At 39.7% G+C, this 22,817-nt stretch overlaps 2 protein-coding genes across 2 annotated transcripts; both read right to left on the reverse strand.

Annotated features, from left to right (window-relative positions):
* Positions 1-3,019: 3,019 nt before the first annotated feature.
* On the reverse strand, positions 3,020-8,375 carry LOC103720855 (syntaxin-32-like). The gene is made up of 5 exons (XM_008810799.3): positions 7,688-8,375; positions 5,389-5,639; positions 5,094-5,263; positions 4,385-4,588; positions 3,020-3,621 (listed from the first exon to the last, which is right to left on the reverse strand). Exons 1-5 carry the CDS (start codon positions 7,923-7,925, stop codon positions 3,462-3,464), a joined length of 1,023 nt encoding a protein of 340 aa, XP_008809021.2. The 5' UTR covers positions 7,926-8,375; the 3' UTR covers positions 3,020-3,461.
* Positions 8,376-14,072: 5,697 nt separating this feature from the next.
* LOC103720854 (acyl transferase 9-like) lies at positions 14,073-16,911 on the reverse strand. Its single transcript, XM_008810798.4, is given in 3 exon segments — positions 14,073-14,488; positions 14,490-15,125; positions 16,431-16,911. Coding segments are annotated over 3 exon segments (1,233 nt in total). The 5' UTR covers positions 16,839-16,911; the 3' UTR covers positions 14,073-14,299.
* Positions 16,912-22,817: the final 5,906 nt, after the last annotated feature.

The following is a 22,817-nucleotide window of genomic DNA, read 5'->3' on the forward strand; positions in this document are numbered from 1 at the left end:
AACTTTTCGGCAAGTAGATTTCTTACAAGTTGGCCTCGAAGGCGACCAGTTCTTTCTCATCTCGGTCTCATCCAACCTCATTCAATGCAGTTCTCACCGACCTCACCGCAAGCCGAGCAGCGTTCCGACCTCAGTTCAGGATTTAGCAGCAATTTTTTTTTTTTTTTTTTTTGAATACAAAATAGGAGGTTATGGCGATCCACCGTAAGGATGAAGCTGATCTCCCTTGCAAATGGTGAAGTCTCCTTCTAGAGCTCATGCTACCAGCTAATTAGCCATTTGTTTGGCCTCTCGGTAGATATGTGTCGTCTTGAAAGTCCATCCTGTAGCCTTCCATTAGTTGATGTTCTTCAATAGACCCGTTAATCCATGAGATAACCATAAAAGAGTCCACCTCTGCTGCACATATGAAGACAGCCAAGTAAAGTCCCTTCCAAGCTTCCACGAGCTCTGCAAATGGTACTGAAGATATCGGAAGCCGCTTGCCACCAGCCCATAGAAGCTGATCTTCAGTGCCTGGAATAATATATCCTACAGGTGCCTGATTTCCTCTAACAGCATTATTAAAATTGACCTTTAATACTTCAAGGGCAGGCAGCCAAGAGATAAAAATCCCATAGCTGGGACCCCAGTGCCTTGACCGAGTATTGAGGCATCATGTAATTGGCACTTTAATATGTCAGCAAATAGACTATGAGACTGCCTTACCACTTTAGTTGGAGAAGAATATGAATATTGCAAAGCCCGTCGATTCTTTGCTGTCCGGATAAGCCATGCAATTAATATAAGCGACAATAGATCGATATCCATTCTCTACCAAACTCGGGATAAATAATCCACACCAGGGGCCACAGAGAAGAGGGATAAAAGTCAGGCATTATTCGTCTTTTAATAAAGTGGAAACACGAGCACAATTTGGCCTCATCTCACCACCTTCTAGGGCGGCGGTGGTGCACCTAATAGGCACGAGTCATGACATTAGTTGTTCCACCTCGCTTCCAAAATCTTTGGCTGGGTGCTTGCTACCCTTTGCTCCAAGACATCCCGGCCATAATTAGTGGCAACATAGTCTTTCAGGCCAAGCATGTTTATAGAAAAGCTAACGGAGTCATGGATTAAGTGGTCTCGTATAAGGCCGATCACTTCAAGAAGCTTTGTGGGTTGGAGGGAGGGAAACGTTCCGAAACTTGCCGTTTTTTAACTTTTTTAGATATATCCGTATTGAAACTATATGAATCGTCCATTGTAACCAAAAAAAAAAAAAAACTTTGGCCAAGTCTTCCCTTGCCTCTTTGACCGGTGAAATTAGTCTCCAGCTTCTCACTCCTTGGATCCCATGATATCAGTTGCATGTGCGGTCTTATCTTCATATTTTGAGTAGAAAACACCACAATTTTTCTTAGCAAATAATTGCTGCCGTGGTGACAAAAATCAAAATGTTTGGTTTGGTAATGAAAAAGGAAAAGAACAAAAAAAATTTTTAACCATTAGGCCGTCATGAGCTTAGGAAGATGAACTGAACTGGGAATATATGCCGATGTTTACCTCATATTTATCGCTATTTGAAATTCGACTCTGGATGATAAGATGTCTGATAGTTAATTTATTATATAATTTTTGAACAGAATACATGTTGGACATATCTCTCTTTCTACATGCCTAAATCTCTAGCTGGATGTAAGTCTTTTAGAGTTAAAAAACTTATGCCAAATTGCATTTGCTTTGATTGTTGTACACTTACTAGTAAGTTACATGAGAATAGTTCCATATATTGCCTTTTCATGTTTCGCTTGCAACTTTTTCAACTTTGGTCTTCTGGAAATCGATCGAAACCCCTCCAATCTACTCTTACCACACCTTGATCTAAGTATACATCACGTTCATAATAGGCCCACTAATAATAACATCAAATAACCTTACGTTCTTGCTACGCAAGGAATCACCTCATATTAACCTCCATGGAAGGTAGAGCTCATTTCAGTGGAAGGGAAAATAATGGACTCTGGTCAAAAAGGAGTCCCTATGGAAATTTGTAGAGAGAGAGAAAAAGGAATGTAAGGTATAATATGTCGATGAAAAAGGTCAAAAACCTTTAAAGAACCAAAATTTTATTTCTTCTTTTATGAGAATCATTAATTATATTCAATGATTAAAGAAGACATCTTCATTTGTGAGTGCTGCGCGTCCTCCCAAGTAGTTTTGAATCAAGCTGCAATCAAATTTGGTACCTTAGAATCTGCTAGGATTACCACGAGCTGATTACATGAGTTTTAGAAATTTCATTCGTTTCATGATTTCATCTACCACCATTATTAATTTTTCTTTTGGGAAGAACTTCATGAAGCCGGTGGTGGGGAATATTGAGAAGGTTGCTAATCACAGAGCAATGTTGCATACAGAAAAAAGAGAAAAAACAAAAGAAAAATGACAATGCTTGAGACCTATAATCACATCAAGGTAAATTGCTACATCAAACGTGACCAAGGGTATGATTTCCCAAGGTGGGGTGGTTCGTTTTGGATTTACAGCGCTATCGCACTTGTCTGCATCTAGCATCCTAAAAGCTTAAACCAGATATACGGCACCAGGCCAGTTACTTTAACCTTAACATGTGTGCTATTTAAACAAAATTTTTGGAGGAAAGGAAATCTTACCTAAAACCTCAAAATCATAGCATCACATTGGCAAATAGTGAATATCTTTCAACGAAGCAAAACTAGCTCAAACATTCCAAGAATTGCATGGGTGCTACCCGGTAACATCCATCGCACAAACTGCCTCCTACTAAGCAAACTTGCAAGGAAAAGCATAGGGCGAACTTGATCCCTTCTTTCTTCCTCAAACTCGAAATATCTAAACATCCTCTACCCTATGCATGCATGCGCAAACAAGCAAACACCAAAAACTATTTGTGAAGAACCACGCTATCAAAAATATAATTATGTTCTTCGACTTTTACTCGCACTGCAAAGCCGTCATGGTACTCAAAATAAACTCGGATCAAGAATGACAAGATATATGATACCAAGGCAGATATATTAAGAATAATAAATTTCAGGCTTTCTTATCAAAAAAGCATATATAGTTGCCTAGAATACAAGAAAGATCGTAGCATTCTAACCATGCAACTATTCAAACCCAGTAGGACAGTGAAGCACATGTATCCCAAACGACGCAGAGATGAACATAGTCATCCTCGATAGGGGCTGGTTATCATGACGCCATGCCTCGAAGTCTTGAAGAACCTATGCACTTTCTGCTCAGGGAGCAGGGCCTTGCATCAACTACCTCATCAGGAGAAACAGGACAAGCTCAACGAAAGCCATGGTAAATTCGGCAAAGCTGCTAATCACTTGGCGGAAAAGATGCGGCAATAACTTGTGAGCAGGGGGAAAAAATTATATACTATGCATAGCCAATTATCGGACAAAAAGATGGTGCTCTTAATGTCTCGATAAGAATTATGCAACAAAAAATAGGAAAATCATAAGAAAAACCATCAGCACAAAGAATATCTTGATCATCAACCACCTATTGGACGATATGCTGTTAAGGTACTTTAGCAGTGCCCCTTGTGCTCCTTCTACATTAGCCAACGTGTCATCCATGTTCTCATCAATCCTGTCATAGTTTTAACATCAGTTAGTAAGAAGTGCCACACTGGAATCATATAGAATCATAACAATTAGGGTCAGTTCTATGTATCCAAAGCCATCATTGTCTATCACAAAACCAAAAAAGAGGGTTAAGAAAAACCAACACATTTGTTGTCAAACTGAATTGCATCAGACACTTTCCAGGAGACTTTCTAATTTGTTGATTCCTTTTATGCTGAGATCTTTTTGCAAAATAAATCTAGGAGCCCTTCTTTGCTTGGGTTGCCCATGTGTGCAAGCACGAGATTTGGTGGGTTGTGTGTGTGTGTGTGTGTAAATATGTGATGAGAAAGCAAGATATAAAAAAAGGGGAACAACTAACAAAGCAGCAAAGCAATCCAGGGAACTGAGTTGCAAACAAAACAATCCAATGAACACAAGCAAATGGTAGTGTATATAACATGCACATAACCTAGCATTAGTTTAATTACAGGCACACGATGCAGATCTTCCTACAGTTTTTGGCACAGAGCACCCTAAAGAGCACAAAAAAAATTCCATCTTTCTACATTCAATCATGACTTCCTAAAAGGGAAGAGTCAAGTATAAGAATGTTGTCAAGTACAAGAAAGCTGGAATGCACCTATATAAAAAACGACCAAAACATTTGAGAATTATATGTCATAAATGCTAGGGCAAGACGATCCAAACCGAATCGAATTAAGGTCTCAATCACGAAAAAAGAAAAAAAAAAGGTAGCTCAAAATGAAAAATAGAAAGAACAGAACCTGATGGCAAGCTCTCCCTGCTGTGACACCATGGTAGCTAGTTGTGTAAATATGTTGCTCAGCTCATGAATTGTTGATTCAACATTTTGAAGAGCCTCTGCTCTGCTCTGCATGTAACTATCCTGTACTGGAACCATTTGCTGCTGCTGCTGCTGCTGCAACAATGGCTGAGTTGATGAGGACGGGTCCCCATTCATCTTCTTTCTAGCAATCCAGGAAAACAACAGGAGCATATCAATTAGCGGCAGACATCAGAGAGAAGATTCTGTAGACTGAAGTGGGGAATTGTCAAAAGTAATAAACACTTCAACAAATAAAAATGCCCTGACACAGCTAGATCTAACTTTTTTATTGAAAGGCCCCAAATTCTATTCCCTCTATAAGTGGCAGCTTTCTGGATCGAAATATAAGCTTACAAAAGTTTGAGAATAGCTAGACAAAGGCGAGAACAAATAAAAGAAGAAAGAAATCATTTTCCCAGGACAACAACACTTACAAATAGCATTTCACAAGACTTCTCAGAAAGATTCTAGATGATTAGAAGCGACATATTATGACCCCTCAGCTTGCAAGAAGCACGCATAGAGAGAAATGTAACTTCTCTTTCTATGTAAAAAGAATAAAAATTTCCCATCTCTTAAATGATTTGACAAATTACAACACGAGTAACAGTTACCACCATTATGACCCTCAACTTTCACACTATTACCTGGGAAATAATGGAGAAGATGTTGAGCTATTTGCCCATGGTGCTGGGGGTGCAGATGAATCAGGTGCTCCCCTGGACACCAGAGGGCGTTGTCGGATGAAAGGATTGGTTGAATCCTTTGAAGCTGATGAAGAAAACAACTGCCTTCTATTCTCATGAACCTTCAAATTCTATATATACAATAAATGCGAGAGTCAGATTCCATGCTCCGAGAGAATACAAACATTTAGAAAAAACGAACCAAAAGCAATAAAGAAGGTTAAGCCAAAGATGGAGGTAAATTTTTTTAATTTACCTCTGTTCGCATGGTCAGTACTTCTTTGAATTCCTTTGTTGCACTCATCAAGCGGTTCTTCAAATTATCAACCACCGTGGATGAATGATTGGTAGTGTCACTGGAAATATTACCGCTTTCATTCTGTGAATTGCAGAGAAGTTGCAGGTCTATAACCGCAGAATTTAAAGCACTAATATCCTGTTTGATAACTGCTGTCAGTTCTTGTATGTCTATGGTGGGGTCATCAAAAACTGATGTTCGCTTTGCCACTGCAAAAATAAGAAGATTTTAGCAGCAGTTGACCATCTCCAATTGGAAAGACATACGGCAGGACAACCAATATCTGAAGGACTTAGTCCCAGGACATATTTCAAAACAGAAAGATTGTGTAGAGGGTGGTTAGTTATAATGATATACATGATGCTGATGGACTTTGATGTTGTGCATTGACTTGTAGAACAAAACAACAGGTAAGGCAAAAGCTTCCCTAGCCTGTAAACCCCTAAAAATCACAAGCATATACATGCTCGCCAGCAGGAAAATATAATGGCCATCATATGATTCTCAATCCGATAAATCTTCTCGCGCACAAAAGCAACTAGCTTTTACTCTGCCATTAGCTAATGACAGCATTAACTGGTAGAAATAAACAATCGTAAAGGCAAACGCTTCCCCAGACTTAAACCCCTAAAAATCACAAACAAACATATACATGCCCACCAGCAGGAAGATCTAATGACCATCATACAAGTCCTGATACAATAAATCCTCTTGTATATGAGACCAATTGGCTTTCGCTCTGCCATTATCAAAGGAGAATCGTCCACATTATTGTAGGACAATTATAAGTTCATCTCATACGTTGTTATGCCTGTTACGTTGTGCATCAACAACAAATAGGAGGTCATCAAGTCATGACTAATGATAAAGTAAATTGACTGGAGAAGATAATAGCTCTGATTTGAAGTTATAACATATCAGTTAGATCTGTCCCAATAATCTTAACATTTATATCTAAAGGTTGATTAAGTGCAAAATTTCCTCTAAAATGATCACTCAGAGATCTTGTTCCAAAAATTTCTAAAATTTAATAACTGACGTTTCTACTAATGAATATGACAGACATTAGTAAAAAGGTTCAGGAACCGATCAGGTTTAGACATGACCTTCTCATCTTTGAACTCTTTACTGGCTCAGTTATCTATTCCTTACACACTATTCTTGTCCCAAGACCACCAATTACCAGAAAAGTAAAATCATGAAAGGCAAAACTAGATATAAAGTATCTGCAATTCTTTCTTGGTGCTTAAGATGTAACTCTATCTTGGCCTTATAAAATTATGAACGTGGGCTACAGAAAGATTAATGCCCACCAAAGAACATGGTAAAACGTTATTTTTTAGGTAATAGACAAGAAAAATCTCACTGGTGATTCTGTAAGTTTGAGATTCTTTAAACATCACACCGAATTTAAGAAAAATCACAATTTTCGAAGCACTGAACCAAACCCCATAAGATTTTAAAACAAAAAAGTTTCACCATCTTATACGTGAGAATTCCGAATAATGTGGAACAAAAATCAAAGATAAGAGCATGAAGCCATGAGAAGCAGGACCGGAGCATGGTATTAAAGCCATTTCACTCTCTAACTCCGAATAGCTTCTCGCAGCTTTACCTTTATATTGCTTCGCTCTTGATATACGGGACTTGCATTTCATGCAATGGGAAGAAAAAAAACTAGGAGTAGCGCCACGACAATACCCAAGCATACCATTTTTTTCCCTCTATCAAAAGTCAAACCAGACAGAGTATACTCAATTCTTCACAAACAGTAACATAGAAACTCGCAGAGGCAACGCAACTCCCACTAATTAAAACCTTGCAGGCCGTGCCATGTGATAATAATTCATGATTTTTCCATCACTCATGGGACCTTCACGAGAACCAAGTTGTAGGTTGTTCACGTAGTACTACTGTTAAGCACACCATAACACACCATGCAATAACTAATTTTGACAAAATTGAGCATCATCTTTTTATTTGACGATCTAACATTCTTTCTTCCTAGAGCACCATTCAGTTAGGGCCCTTACAAGGATGTCAGAAAGTTTAGGCTAGTTTCTAATACCCGCATGGTGGAAGCCTTTGGACAAGAAGAAACCGAGATAGTGCAAATCTCTAGTAATTCTAGCCCTGTTCTTTTCTAACTTATGGCGATCATTGGAAAAGGGTAGAGAAACACGAAAGTATAGTCCTCGGGCAACGATAAAAGACTATTCACGCAAGAAGCAAGACCATCGGTGAATTATTTACTTACACTTTGCAAGTTTCGAAAGCTTTTGCGAAGTCTGATGGATCCCAAGGCCAATTTTTGAAGCCCTCTTGTTGAATTCCGATTGAATGGAGACCGCGGTTTTCTGCCCCTCCCATTTCGATCCAGCGCTACTGCTCGGCGCATCAGGCGCGGACGAGAAAGACTTCTTCAATCTTTCGACGACGGTGAGAAACTCCTGCGTCCGATCCCGATAAGACGCCTGTCCTGATCTCGGACGCATCTCCAAAAAGAAACCCCAGTATCTCCGAAATCCAGCACCAACGGAAAACAAATTCGGTCAAGAAGCACCGCAAATCTCTTGAACTACTAGGGTTCCAGCGTCAATCTTCTACCAATAATTTCTTCCAAATCGTCGTAACTCCCCCCAAACCTCCAGATCTGACGCCAATCACGCCCGGAACCGATGCAAATCGCGATTTCAAGAAGAGAGAAACCCTAGATCCGGCTCAGCGTCTCGGAGTGAAAGGGGGGACTAGGATTTCTCGGGATCCAAAAGGGGAAGGAGAAGGGATCAATCGCGAAGATTAAAAGAAACCGGAAGAACCTCTTCCAATTTGCGATTAGAAACGATGGATCCGAAGAAGACGAGCTTTTTGCGCACCTTGGAGGTGAAGGAGGAAAATGCCCCCGACAGCTGGAGAGGGCCGTGACATGAAAAGCTATGAAATTAATTTATCTACGCTGACGCTCAGATACACGGGGACAAACAGCGGGCATTATTACGTGGCCTGGAGAATCTGGCACGTCCGATACAAGTATATGATATTGCAGACGGTTGTGATTTTCTGATCCCAGCATATTTTTTTAGAAAAAATAAATACGCACTTAAAGCTACAGCCATTTATATTTACGGTATATATTCTAATTAGAAATTGTTACGAGAAACTATTGGACAGACCAGATCTAACCGACTACTCCAAATCCAAGAATGCATGAACGTTACGGCTGTAAAATTATTTAAAAAAATTTATTAAATAGATAAGATCCTGTAAAACACTTCAATTTGGAGACATAGATTCTCATCTATTTTGATCTTGAATTATATAAATATTGGACTGATCCATTGAATCTGATCATTCTGATAATTTATTTTTTTTAATCTCGATAAAGATATATTCTAGTCGGTTCTAACCGGTTCCGATATGTTCTGGCTGGTCCAATAAAAATTTCGGCCGGCAGGTGTTGAAACCGAATTGAAATATCGGCTTAGTACTATCTAAATTAAATAATTCGGCTCAGTTTGGCAAACCCTAATTTAGGTCCTATTAAGCTTACCAGTAATGGGCATTAAAGTGAAGAAACGTGGTGGTGGGTGTTGGGGGAAAAATGAATCACCCAAGGCGTGTGGTCAAACCGCTGGCACTTGATGGTGAACGCAACAACAACGATCATGCTCTCAAAACGCCTGACCTCAGAGCGTCCGGTCTCGACATCGACAACCACAGAACTCACGACTTCGATCTCGGCATGACCTTTTGCAGGCATAGTCTCGGCAGAGTTGAGCCCGGTTGACCTTATGACCAGAAAAGGCCGAGACAAAGGAAGAAGCAGACCTCCCCGCCACATCGAAAATCAAGCCCTCCATATCCGGAATCAAATCCCGCGATCTCCGCCTCAACGGCTGTCAACATTTGAATGTACCCGATCTCAACGGATCACCAGCTAGTCCGAAATCTCGGGCCGTTATGGTAACTTATTGATTTACGCAATCACGCCCGATCACAGGTAACCGCTACACTCCCTATAAAAAGGGGGAAGAGCTCTAGGTAAGAAATCTCTTCTCTAGCCCCAGCCAATACATCCTCCTATCAATCCTCTCCATTACTTTTCTCCATAAAAAATCTCCTCTGACTTAAGCATCGAAGGGCCAGCTCTGGAACCCCCGGCCACCAACTTCTTACAGGTCTCCTGAAGACAGCCATCCGCCGCTGCACCACCAGCCGGAGCTCCTCCTTCTCGGTCCGCGGTCACTTCCGGGTCCAATTTCCAGCAACAGTGGGATCAATGCAAGAGCAAGCAGGTATTCTTTTTAAGGAGAAATGCTACCGAGTATGTATTTTTATGTCCACGTAAATTCTCATTTCTAGTGGTAGGTGCAAGCTACCTACAAATGGACCACGTCGTTAAGTAGGGAGGACCCTACTCGCCAATAAATAATTAGGATCTTATCTGGATGTCTACATGTGGCGTTAATGGAATATCTCTTACTGGGACCAAAGACGAGGTATTTAGGAGCATGAATAGAAACAAATCATGTGACTAGAAGTTGATAGGGTTGTACAAATCAAAAAAAAAAAAGCTTTGCTAGTTTTGTTTGTCGAAGATGTTTTATGCTTTATTTCATTGTAATTCTTTTCTTTTTCACAAAAATCAAAAATAAAATTTATTTATGTACTCTTTATGATATTTTCCAAGTTTTATTGTTAAAAACAATTAAAAATTAACTTTTGTGCATCACGATGTTCATATATAATTATTTTACAAACTCTTTAAATAATAGTTAATTCATGAATATTTTTATTTATGCTATAATAAAAGGTAATAAAAAATTTTGATGCAAAAAAATTTTGTACAGTGATCTTTAAAGACAACGTAGCTTTACTCGCGTGTGCAACGTGACTTTTTCTGTGGTAAGTCTCTCTTAGTACGTAGGAGCAAAGAATTGGCCCAAAGAACCAGCAATTAGAAGCCCAAGGCTGGTTAGTTGGCCGCAGGCCCATAAAACTAAGCCTGCTCTACTTCGGGAGGCCATGCTCGGTTGCAAGTTGTCAATCTCTGAACTAAGGACTATGAGAAAAATTATACCTTAGGATGAGTTTGGTTCAGGAATAATAATAATAATAATAAAAGAGCAATAAAAGTTAATGTGCATCAGAATTGTGATGTCATAAGCTATACTAATTTTTATTTGACTTAATTTTGAATAATAAAATATATGTTTATGGAATTTCTTTTGAATGGTGATTTTTTAATACATAATAGGTAAAAAGTAGTGTAAAAGTTGCTTTCATATCAATGAGTAGCTTGTGACTGTTCCTATTCAAATAGTTATGCCGGTGGTAAACAAATATGACTGACATAATTGTTCCTTGCTTATGTCACCTTTAAAAATATCATTTGACTAGCATACTTATTCCTATTTTATGCATGAACTAAATGCAACCTTAGAGAACCAGCCAACAAAAATTGCAAAGTAGCATTAGACTAAACCTGTGTATAAAAAAAAAAAAAATTGTCACAGGTACTCTTTGCAGATATGCCTTACGATATAACTTACTACATATTTACTTTCCAAAAATTACTATATATATAATCATCTTATCTTTTCATGTTATCTTTGTAACAAGAGGGGTATTAAGTAAAAAATAAATTATTTAAGGATATATATATATATATATGCAAATAATGAGTTTTAAATAATAAATATATAATAAACTATATTTGTAAGAGTACGCGCATGCTAAGAAAATCCTTTGAAAAACATGAAAAGATACAGTTTCCATGGTCTTTATCAAAGTTCAGTAGATGGAGAGCACTTGCAAAGAAATAAAGCTTTTACTTCAGGCGGCAAACTGAGAGCTTTAGCTCGCGATTGCCAAATCCGTGCAATTATGACGTTGGGCATCTTGTCGTTGTGATCCATGGACTGGTTCTTGACGTAGCCTAAAGGGAAAGGAAAAATTCAGTGCAAAGTATCGTGGGGCCAATTTGGTTAGGTTTGGAAGGGGTCCCTGGTTTCAGCTTTGGGTCGGCCCAGACTTGTTTGATTGTGGGCTCTGGACCACTGCGTTAATGAATTATGCTGCTCCCAATCCAAGGGGAAACTATGATTAATGAGAAAATAAAGAAAGACCACATATTCAACCAGAGTTTTTCAAATAAAAAAGATAAGATTCTCACAATTCATAAAAAAAAAAAATCATGTAAGACATGGAAAAGCCCGATGACAATTGGGATTTTTTTTTTAATTATGCATAGAATGAATAAGATCTTTTTCTTTATTAAGAGCGTAACAAGTATTTTACACAACTTTTTCAAAAAAGTACATGGTTCACCAAATATAAATGACTCTATAATATGTTATTTTTTTTATGGCCAACTAAACATGTAAAAATTATTTTTTAAAAAATATTCTAGTAAAAAAAATTTTTCGCATGAACCAAACCGGTCCTGAATGGATGCGTCAGGCACGACATATCAATGATAACAGCATATATCGGTAAGTTTTATCATATTCATGTAAGAAAAAAAGAAGATAGAGAATGAAAACTTGGAACTTTTGTTAAAGAGGCTAGAATTGAAACAACCCTCTCTTTAATAAGAGAAAATAGGCCCAAAAGATACATAGGGACATGCCTGTACAATCATGATGGTATCAACTGGCACTGGATCCTCCAATTTAAGATATGACAGGAGTTCTTCTCGAGAAATCCTCAGGTCGCTCCAAAATCGAATAATTAACTTCTTCAAGGCTACATCCGGCCTTTACTATTAGTTAACACGGCTCCACACGCTTTGGATCCCCTTTACCATTATCCCATGCCACCTACCACTTTTTCGTCTTCATAACTACCAAGACAAAACCTCTACTTTACTATTGGGCTCGTTTGGTTCGCGGAAAGTATTTTTTCTCTTAGAATATGATTCCTAAGAATCAGATTCCTAGAAAGAGGATACCTAGGAAAGTACTTCTGGCATGTTTGGTTAACCATGGGAAAGTGACAAATTTCCAAAGTGCTTATGTTTGGTTGATCATCCACTTTCCTAGGAAAGTTATGTATAATTCCTATTATACCCTTAATAAAAATTAGGTCTTTAATGCCTCTTTAATGCTTCTTTAATGCTGAAGGGTCTTTTTGGAAAAAAATAAAAAAAGAGTGATTCCCACCTCATGGGAAAGTAACTTTCCCATGTTTCTCATGGGAAAGACTTTCCCATGAAATATGGGAATTATATTCTCATGGGAATACAACTTTCTCATCTCTCTCCTTTGAAAACTCCAACCAAATAAGAGGCATTTCATTACTTTCCCATTGACCACACTTTCCCCCCTCCTTTTCCTGCGAACCAAACGAGCCCTAAGAGTAAGCAGACCTAGCTACAATTAAGAACATCTCAAGCAAGGCATCGACCAAGGTACGTACGCGACTTCATTGAGGCTTCGACACGCCGTAGTTGCCAACTTTTTTTGAGCATTCTCCGTTATTTCATAACTACAGAAAAGTTGATAGTGCAGATGATTGTATGTCACCTTATGCAGCCAACTATTAAGAAACTATCTTATTAAATTCTACTGCTGATCTTTTATAGTACAATCGAGTAATTTTTTCTGATTTACCAAAAAAAAAAAAGCTCTTAGAAGAGTCCGAACTGATCTTTATGATGAAGCTACACCTGCTTGCTCGACAAAGTGATGAGTCCAATTAAGTGCAACATTATATAAAATGTCGGCATCTTTGTTTACTTTTGCATTTCAGACGCTACCCGTGAATGGTGTCTTGCCAGCCAACCATCGGCTTTTCCTTCGGCCTTACTCCAAGAAAAGTTTCCATGTAGCTCTCTGGACACGAGCAACTCGGAGAAGAGGTTGGGATGTCCGGGGGCCCGTCATCCTTAGGACACTATAGATTGAAAAGCGATAACAAAATTTTAAGGGCGGTAGCTCTGAGGTTGCTGATATCATTAACAGGATCAAATTTTTCTTTGCTGACTGGTTTGGAGATTGCATCCAGAAGAAATTACAGAAAAGTTCACCTGCTTTGAATTGCATTTTGTAAGTGACGAGCCTTATAGCTCGTATATTTACTTATTGTTGTCGTTCTCTTTTTTCTCTTAAAAAAAGGTACTTAAACTAAAAATTTTAAGTACATTTTTGGAATCAGAAAATTTAAATAAATAAGTTTTTAAATTAAAAAAATATACATACTTACAGTTTTTGTTTTGAGCAGATCAGCGATCCGAGTCAATCAAATTTTAGAATCATCTTTTTAAAAAAGGTTCGATTTATATCAACAAGCATCACGAGGCTTCAACTGAAGAGGTGATGAAGATGATCATGGATGTGAAGAAAAGGCTACGGCCGAGTTCTTCAAATCGGCGAACAAGAACTCGATACCAGCTGAGATCGTTCTGCAAATCGTTGTTGGTGTTGGATGGACCTGGTTGGGCTTTAATGAAGTCAGCAATAAGTGTGACAACATTGCCACTTGCATTCTCACTTAGCCAACTTCTTGCAGACAAGGCGCTCATTTAATGAGAAACACTTAGCAGCATTCCGTGATCAAATGATGAACCTAGAGCAATTCACTTGCTCTATTCATGCCCTAAAAGTTACACTTGAGGGCAGTATATATACTTATTCTGATCATTAAACAGAATTAGGAACAACTTCTTCTCTTTTTTCTAATAAAAAAATAGAACTAGTGTACATATCTCTCGTTGCTTTATAAGCAAATAAACAGACTTCGGTTATCAGTTTAGAAGAAGAAGAATAAAAAAAAAGCTAAATGATAAGGCCACATATATCATATGGCAATTATGCCTCCACACAGCTTATTCTTCAAAGTAGAAACATCTACTCGGTCTCAATACACTTCAATCCAAGTTCATGATAAGGTCATTGAAGGCCTCTATGTGTTCCTTGGAAACGCATCTTGTCATCATACGAGCGCCCTCCAATGGCGCCGGCGACTTCAAAAGGATCAACGAGGCGATGAAGTCATTGTTCGTCAGGGGACCAGCGTACATCGGCGTACCCCATCCGTAATCCACCTCGGAGAATCCCCAGCTTGGTCCAATCCGAGACATATATCGTTTCATAGTTAAATGTCATGCTAAACGGATCCCCGTCGACATCTCCCTTTGCCCACGCTGAGACCTCGGCCGCCATCCTGTCCTTGGCATCTCTGATCAAATCCACCACCTCCACAAGCGATGACCGGACGACCTTCCCACTGGGCACCATCATTTTCACGGGAAAGATGCAGTTGCCGTAGTAACCCCTGTCAAGCTTCAAAATATGGCGAACGCTTGCGAAGAAACAGAGCCGGACGTCGACTTCGGGCGACAGTTTAAGAGCTTTGGTCCGGCACTGCCAGGCCTTGGCGGTCAGCACGTCGAAGGTGGAGCATCTTCGGCCGGTGTGCTCCATGAAGCTGTTCTTCAGCTGGTTGATGTAATCCAAGGGGAAGTCGACTGCAGAGTACTCTAAAGCCAGTTTGGGGAGGTCTGGAAGAGGCCCAGGCTTGATCTTTGGGTTGGGGAAGGCCTCTCGGTTCCAGACTGGCTTCACGGCGGGCTCTGGAAGCCCTCGGGCAATCTCTCCGACCGCGTTGATGAACTGCGCCGCTCCCAGTCCGTCGGCCGACGCGTGGTTGAACCTGAGACCCACCACGAATCCGCCGCATCTGAATTCCGTGACCTGAGTCCACGAATTCACCGGTCAAGCGATGACAATCATGTGGCCTATATACATATACGTATGCATTACCCGAATATAAGATAGATAGGGGCTGTATCTTTGCGCGAAAGAAAGATTCATCTTCCTTCGAACGAACCCACCATTGGATCGTTGCAGTAGCTACTTTGAGATCCGTACAGATGATGAAAAAAATTGGAGTGCTTTGAGATTTGTGTGGGTTGCAATCTAATGGTAAAAAGATCGATTGTTCTTTCGTACCAAAGGTCCAAAGATGACCCTTTCCTACCGTGGCGATCGGAGGACGGCACATATACGATGAGTTAGTGGGGCAGAATAGAGAGCAGCTCGGGCAGATATTACTTATGCTCTACCTCGAAGAAGATGCTGCAATGGTGATCGATTGTATTTAGCAGAGTGTTGACACGCACAGATGGTGTGTTTGGCACCCGCTGCATGACACGTGTGAGCTTGTGAGAGGCTCGTGGTATTATAGGTCATTTATATGTTCGAGAGGCGAATAGTGCAACAAACTCAGCCGCTTTCTTCATGGTACACCATTCACCAGAACTTCTATGGGAGAGTTTTGGGTTCACCTCTTCCCCCCTCCGTCTTTTTCTTTATGACTCTCATGGGAGCACTTATGGTTGTATCAACAAAAAAAAAAAAAAAACATTCAAGACCATAAACTGGACCCGGCCCAAGCCGGGCACTGCGATAATGACTTGCAGGCGGTGGTCCACGGAAGGAAGTGCCATGTTTGTATCCAATGATGGACTCTACTTTGTTACGGTGGGAACAATGAACATGGGCATCTAATGTCATTTATGGTCATGCGATGGGAGTAGGAATGCATGGGACGCGGTTCGTTCTCCTATCTCTGCCCTTGGATTTAATTTTCTTCAAGGGTTGGCAGTTGTTTTTGTCGCCGTACGACGGGAGTTAGGTGACGGTAAAGTCCCGAAAAAATAACATTTCTCTTTTGCGTTTCTGTTGGGAAACGGGATGGTGACATTTTCCCAATGCTGGAATCACGGTCGCAGTCTCCATCCTCGTCCGTCGGTGACTCGGGATGACACGGACGGGATAACTCAGCATCAAAATCGGGGATAAATTAAGGCTCTATCTTCTAAGCAAAGAATTCTGTATTTAATTTTGCAATCCAAGCTTAATCTAAAATCCACAAATCCTTCTCTAGTCTACATTGTTGAAATAAATTTAGAATAACACGGTCGATCAAGAACTGAAAAAAGAAGGAAGAAGGAAGAAGGAAGAAGGAAAAATCCAGAGTTAATTTATGTAATATACCTGAACCATCATGATGGTATCGGCTGGCTCGATTTCCAGTTTGGTGTAGGGCACCAGGTCTTCTTGGGGTATGAGCAAGGGGCGCTCAAGGTAATTGACGTCCTCCAGGCTGCAGTCGGCCGACGCGTCCACGAACCAGACCCCTTCGCCGGTGCACTCGATCCGCGCCTCTACCCCCTCCGGTTCGACGATCCGGCCGGCCAGGGGGTAGTAGAGGACCAGCGCCTTGGCCATGGCTTCCCTTATCGACCTGGCCGGTTCGCGGCCGTGCTTGAACACGTGGAGCGACTCCACCAGGCCCCGGTGCGTCGGGTACCGGTCCAGCCACGAGAGCGGCAGCGTCCCGGACGGCGTCGGCTCGGCCGGCCGGACCGGCGATTCCGAAGACTTGGTGATGGTAAAGCCCATAGCGGTGGGAGGGAGAGTTCGGTCGATAGGTAAACGGTGGAAAGCTCTCCTTTTCTCTTCCCCAACGCCTACGGCCGGTGTATATATATAATAAAACTGGGGCCTTTTCTGGGTAAGTGGGTTTACAATACCATACCGAGTCACAGAAGGGGGTCACTTTTCTGGGTGCTTAATCTAAATCAACGGCAACAAGGGTAAGGGGCTGCCCGTGTTTTGTCGTCTTCTTTTGGGGCACAGCTGTCCGTGTTGTTTTCGAGTTTAAAATTCCAGGTTCGGTACGAGATGTAACGGCTACAATGGCTTCCAGCGATGGGGTTTGGTACGGGAAAACATGGCGGAGGAGTCGGCAACTTGGCATGGTGTAGTTTAATGAAATTATTGCCGACACCGGTGTCCCACCGAAGCCCGTGCATGTGCCTTGGAATATAATGCTAATGCTTTCTTCGAAGTTAGGGATTGCTTGATAAAAAGCCATGGTGTGACACATGTTTGAGCTTTTGAAAGTTTTATTTATAAAAATACTAATCAAGAGTTTAAGTTGTAAATTTCATGTGGACCATTTAGTGTGTTTTTTTTGAATAAATTCACTTGCAGCGATAATTGGCAGTCGTAGACATTCTGCTAGCTTTTTTTTTTCTCCTTAACGAAGTTCTACGTGGTTCTACTTTTATATGTATATATTTTTTTTGCTAAACCGGATACAGTTAAAAAAATCAAAAGATATCAAATCATAGAGCGCTCTGGATACCTCCCTTTCTCCAATCACATGGCACTCCTAGTTTTACTTTCTTTTAACATAAGATACTTGCATACTTGGCCAGAACATCTTTCCTTTTTAAAAAGATGATGTGAAATGCTTTTATATTAATTTTATTGCTGCTATTCAAGAATGCTGACAGGACAATAATTTGTTATTTTTGCTTCATCTTTTAAGATTGGATAGTATTTTTGGTTTGTCCTGCTATCATATATAATTAATAAATATGCTGGGATATATCAACCATCTAGTTGGCACCACTCCCATGAACTAGGAGAGATCTAAACTCAAATCAACAGAGATGGTGGCATTTTAATCATATTTCTTACTAAACAATAACGATGATGATGCTATAGGTACAGATAGAAAAAGTATATATGTCCTATTTTGCATACCTTGTATTACTTTTTTTACATTGACTCTTGGACTTATTCAAGAAACTATGGAAGGTCTCTCTCTCCCTCACTCTCTCACCCCCAATATTTTTTAAAAATTACAAAATAAGTTTCTATATATTTAAAATTACAACAATTAAATTTTACATGATTATAGAAGCTCACTATATACTTAAGCAATAATCTACAAAGGCTTGGATGAGTTCAAATTTTAGACATTCATTTATACATAATGCTGCATAAGAACCATTTTTTCTTATGAGTGCTGCATCGAAAAATGTTGGAAAGGGATGCATAATAAATTATCTATGGGTACAAGACCTTGTATGTCGGTGGCCTTCTCATTATAATTTTTGTCGGTTCAAGTGAAGCTTTAATACCTTTTCCATAGAAACTCTGGATCAAGATGACACACCCTTACAATCGCTTGTAAGAGTTGATATTATCTGTGTATGAGAGTGATATATTATTATTCATTGTATATTAGAATGAGACAGGTAGATCCCCGTGTGCCACACAGAAATTAAACAGAAAGAGACCTATTCATATATTCCATAGAATAGGGCTCTTTCTGATATATTGATTAAAGGTGATTGTTCTACTTAATTAGCTCGACGCGTCACTCTCCCTAAAGAAAGGATTGGGGGTGTCAAATGGACTCTTGTGCCCTTCTCTTGATGGGGAGAGATCACATGTACAAATATGTGTTTTTAAAAAATTGAAATTATTTAGAAGCGAAGTTTTGTATGTAAATAAGAGTTTAACGAGAAAAAACACTTGTTATAAGATAGATATTTGTACTGTTAACAAATTAATCTTTTTTTGAGAAAAAGATGAAGGATATTGGCCATACTTCAAGAAAAGATTAGGCGGTTCCAAGTCAAGGGCTTTACCAAAATATCCAAAGTGAACTTAACATAAGGACTTGCAAAACAAAATACTCTTTGAGATATCAAAGGCAGCTCAAAAGTTAATCTTTTCAGTAATTTTCTATCAATTCTTTTTTCTCTTCTCCTTAATTTACTTGTTGGACATCAAGTTTGCCTGAGAAATGCTCAACATTCTAAACGCTTTTGGTATCTGCCCCTTTCTCGAGCAAAAACAAGGAGCGATGGCTCTGGTTGTGAGATTCCACGCTTGACTTCCGCTTAGACCCGTACCTTTTGATATTTTCAACTCCACATTGGTTTGAAAAGAGAAGATGGAATAACGTGCCCGGCGGCTAGTAAGTTGATTTCAAAGACCTTTTTATCCGCATTGAGTCATGGTATGCCACTAGGGTAGAAGTAATTATTAAGTGGACTAGGTTCATTATAATTTAAAGATCTAAGATGAATATAATTGTTTTATTATATGTAATGGCAATATATCCTGGAGCTAAGTTTGCGGTAGATCGGATCCATCTAATAACTTTTTCTACAATTTTAATGAAGAAAGGATTAGGTGGCTGGCCTATAAACAAGTTGCTAAGTCGACTGACTATTAAGTTGCCAAGTCTTCTCTTTTCAACTCCACATTGGTTTGAAAAGAGAAGAGGGAATAACGCGCCCTGGCAGCTATTAAGTTGATATCAAAAGTTTTTTTATGCGTATCGAGTCAGGTAGAAGAAATTATTAAGTGAATCAGATTCATTAGAGATCTAAAATAAATATAATTTATATATATATATATAGAGCTAAGTTTGCGGTGGATTTGATCTAACCTAATAATGTTTTCTACAATTTCAATGGAGATAAAAAGTAATTTTCACCGGCCTTTTCTTGGGTGGTTGGCCACTAAACAAGTTGGCAACTTCACACTACGCAACTTGACTGGCCCTTTTATTTGGTGGCAGCGACAGGAAAAATATTCGCTACCAGGCCATTAATTTCTCCATTTAATGTAAGGTTCCACGCATTGAGAACGCTTACGTGTTTGAAAAAAAAGGGGGAGTTGGGGTTGGGGAGTCACCTTCGCTTAGCTATGTAGTTGTCTTGATGAATTAAATTATCGTCACTGATGATGTAGAACACGTGGTGCCACACCAACCATCTCATATTTTATTGGTGCAACGAGATCCCACTAATAATGATTGATCATCAAGAAAAATATTGCTCACTCTCTTGTAGAAGCAAAGATATACCAAATTTTGTCAAATGTAAAAAGAAATACCTTGCGACTCATCAAATGACATCTTACCATATTTTTTCCATATAATTAGACAAGTTGTATAAGAAACCACTAACCACTTTAAAGCTTTAATCTTATCAAAATCTTGTAAAGCTTTGGTCTTGATTGACTTGAAGCTTTTACATTCAACAGCTCGTGATATAGAAGCTTCTAATTGTTATCATATCACTAGATCACTGCCATTATCATATTAAACCTCCATATGCCTCCCATGTAGTTCATGACTCAAATCGACTATATCTTTATAGCCACATTTTGGAGAAGTCAAATGAATCGTCTCCTTTCAAGCAAGATCTCAAGCAATTGAAAAAGAAAAAGCTGTGATCTTATTTTATCAATAACAAATATCTAACTCAGAATATCTAAGCGCACTTCACCTTTTCTCTCTCTCAAGAAAGGTGATGAGGTGTCATACAATAACCTCTTGTGCATGGTTTGCTTCCGAGAGTACTATGCAGTATTTGATAATCGCTATCAAAAGATGGACGGCTATCAACAACGGCATGCTATATATGTATGGCCAAATTCTTTTTTGAGAATGCTATCAAGAACGTGGGAAAAGAAAGAAGAAAATCAAAGGGAATGGATGGTGAGAGGGGGTGACGATGGTTGGTGAAGTTGGTGCGCCAAGCACTCTTGTTAAAGAAAACTAGATGGTCGTCGTGACAGGCGCACCACCGGACCCAATGCCTAGTTGCTTCATGCCCCACGTTGACTCATACACAAGCACTTCGTGCAATACACCAAACCATTCTCTTTGATCTCCACAATGTATTCGAAGGCTTTAAGGTTTAGTTTTCTCTACATGCATTTCGTTAATGGGACAGGTGGGATTCCACATACTAAAGAAAATGTAATCCAGAGTTCTTCTCCGGTAGAACCGATGAAGCTGAAATAGGCTGTTAATGGGACCGGTGAGATTCCACATACCAAAGCACGAAGAAAAGAACTGGAGACGTACAGTGAGCAACTTTGAAGAGAATTTTCTCTTTCTCAGATCTCTCATTATAAAACGAACGTTTGGCACTTTTTTTTTTAATAACAAAAGCGAATGACCACAATAAAAGTCAAATGCATAGAATCTAGTAAGCACCTAAAGGATGAAGAGTGAAGGAGAGAAATGGGAGACAACAAGACTAGAGCATGCTCAACTGGACCGACAGATGTTAAGAATGGGCGAATATTACCGCTCCTAAGAGAACAAAAGAATGGATGAATGACATGGAAGACGGATGTTTCGAACAAATGGAGAATAAAAAAACGGACGGATGATGATAGAAGATAGACGCTAAAAATGGACGAACAAATGGTGAGAGACAGCGGAAGAAGTTACTGGAGAGATAGAGGAGGGCGGTGACGGCCTCAAGGAGGCAGAAGAGCGGACCCGAGACTAAGAGGTTAGAAGGAGGGGATGAGAGATTGTAGAATTTTTATTTTTTTAAAAAAAGTGGAAGTAAAAAATTTTCACTATTATTTTTTTCAAAAATAATAAAAATTATTTAAAAAATAAAGAATAGAAATTAAGTAATCAAAATATTTTCTGTATCAAATTTTATGTTCTTATATAAAATATTAAAAATAGTTTTTTCTTTTCTAGGGAGGAGGAAATGTGACCCCCACTTAGGATATACTGAAAGCAAACCCAGCAGACTCGAGCCAAACATATTGACTAGCGAGAGAAAGTTGAAGAGCCAACTCTTTCCTTGTGGATATGGGAGGCGTCAATGTCTCTTTTTGTTTTCAGCCAGCTAATCACGGTGGAAGAGTCACACGCAATCCATAAATTTCTTTGCATCTATGATTCTCAGTGCTGATTTGACACCACACAAGCAGCAATTAAATAACGCCATGATACGAATGGAACCCAAACACAGTGGTATTGCCTCGGTAGGCAGATGCCAAACTTTCCCTTTGGCAGTGGAAGCCATTAGACGGCAGCGACTGACGACCCGTTGCTGCGAGAGAACAAGGCAGCTGCAAAAGTGAGCTTTCACATTTCATTTGATGCCGTGATTAAACCTCCTCGATACATCCAGTGTTCGTCGGATTCTCGATGTGGTCCAATATGCTTCGTATTTCTTTGACCACCAAGCATGCCATTTTTCTGAAAAAGAGAGGAATAATTAAGTAACAGATTAAGTACACAAGGCTTTTAGAAAGCAAAATGTGACATGGTGCAAGTGAGAGACGTGAGAACAGTGGGTAAAAGGCATCATTCATTCCGGTTGAATGATAAATTTACCACGCGAAGCTTTAATATTCATGCCCTTAATGGCTACTTTCGATCGAGTAAGGGGTGGGTAACCAGAATGGCTTGCCATAGTATAAGGCCGGCGAAGGGGTCCTCGGGTAATGAGGACCGGCCGAACCAAGGGAAAGGTGCGGACAATCGGATGTGATCCGCTGTGGTACATAGCATTCTCCGATAACCGTATGGACGTACCATCGGATCTTTGAGGAAGAGATCGAAAACCTCCAATGGTACTTTATAGAGATTTTGGAGCTACCAGAGGAGCGAGTGGAGGCGGCAAGGCATGCATGGGAGACAATGGCGATCGCCACTCAAAGTCTCAGACAGAGAGTCCCTGTTGAATAAATCATTCGGGATCTCATGACTCCGAAAAAGTTGAAGTACGAGGTGGAGACCTTTTCCGATGG

Source organism: Phoenix dactylifera, chromosome 8 (assembly GCF_009389715.1).
Source record: "Phoenix dactylifera cultivar Barhee BC4 chromosome 8, palm_55x_up_171113_PBpolish2nd_filt_p, whole genome shotgun sequence".
Classification (NCBI taxonomy): Eukaryota; Viridiplantae; Streptophyta; class Magnoliopsida; order Arecales; family Arecaceae; genus Phoenix; species Phoenix dactylifera.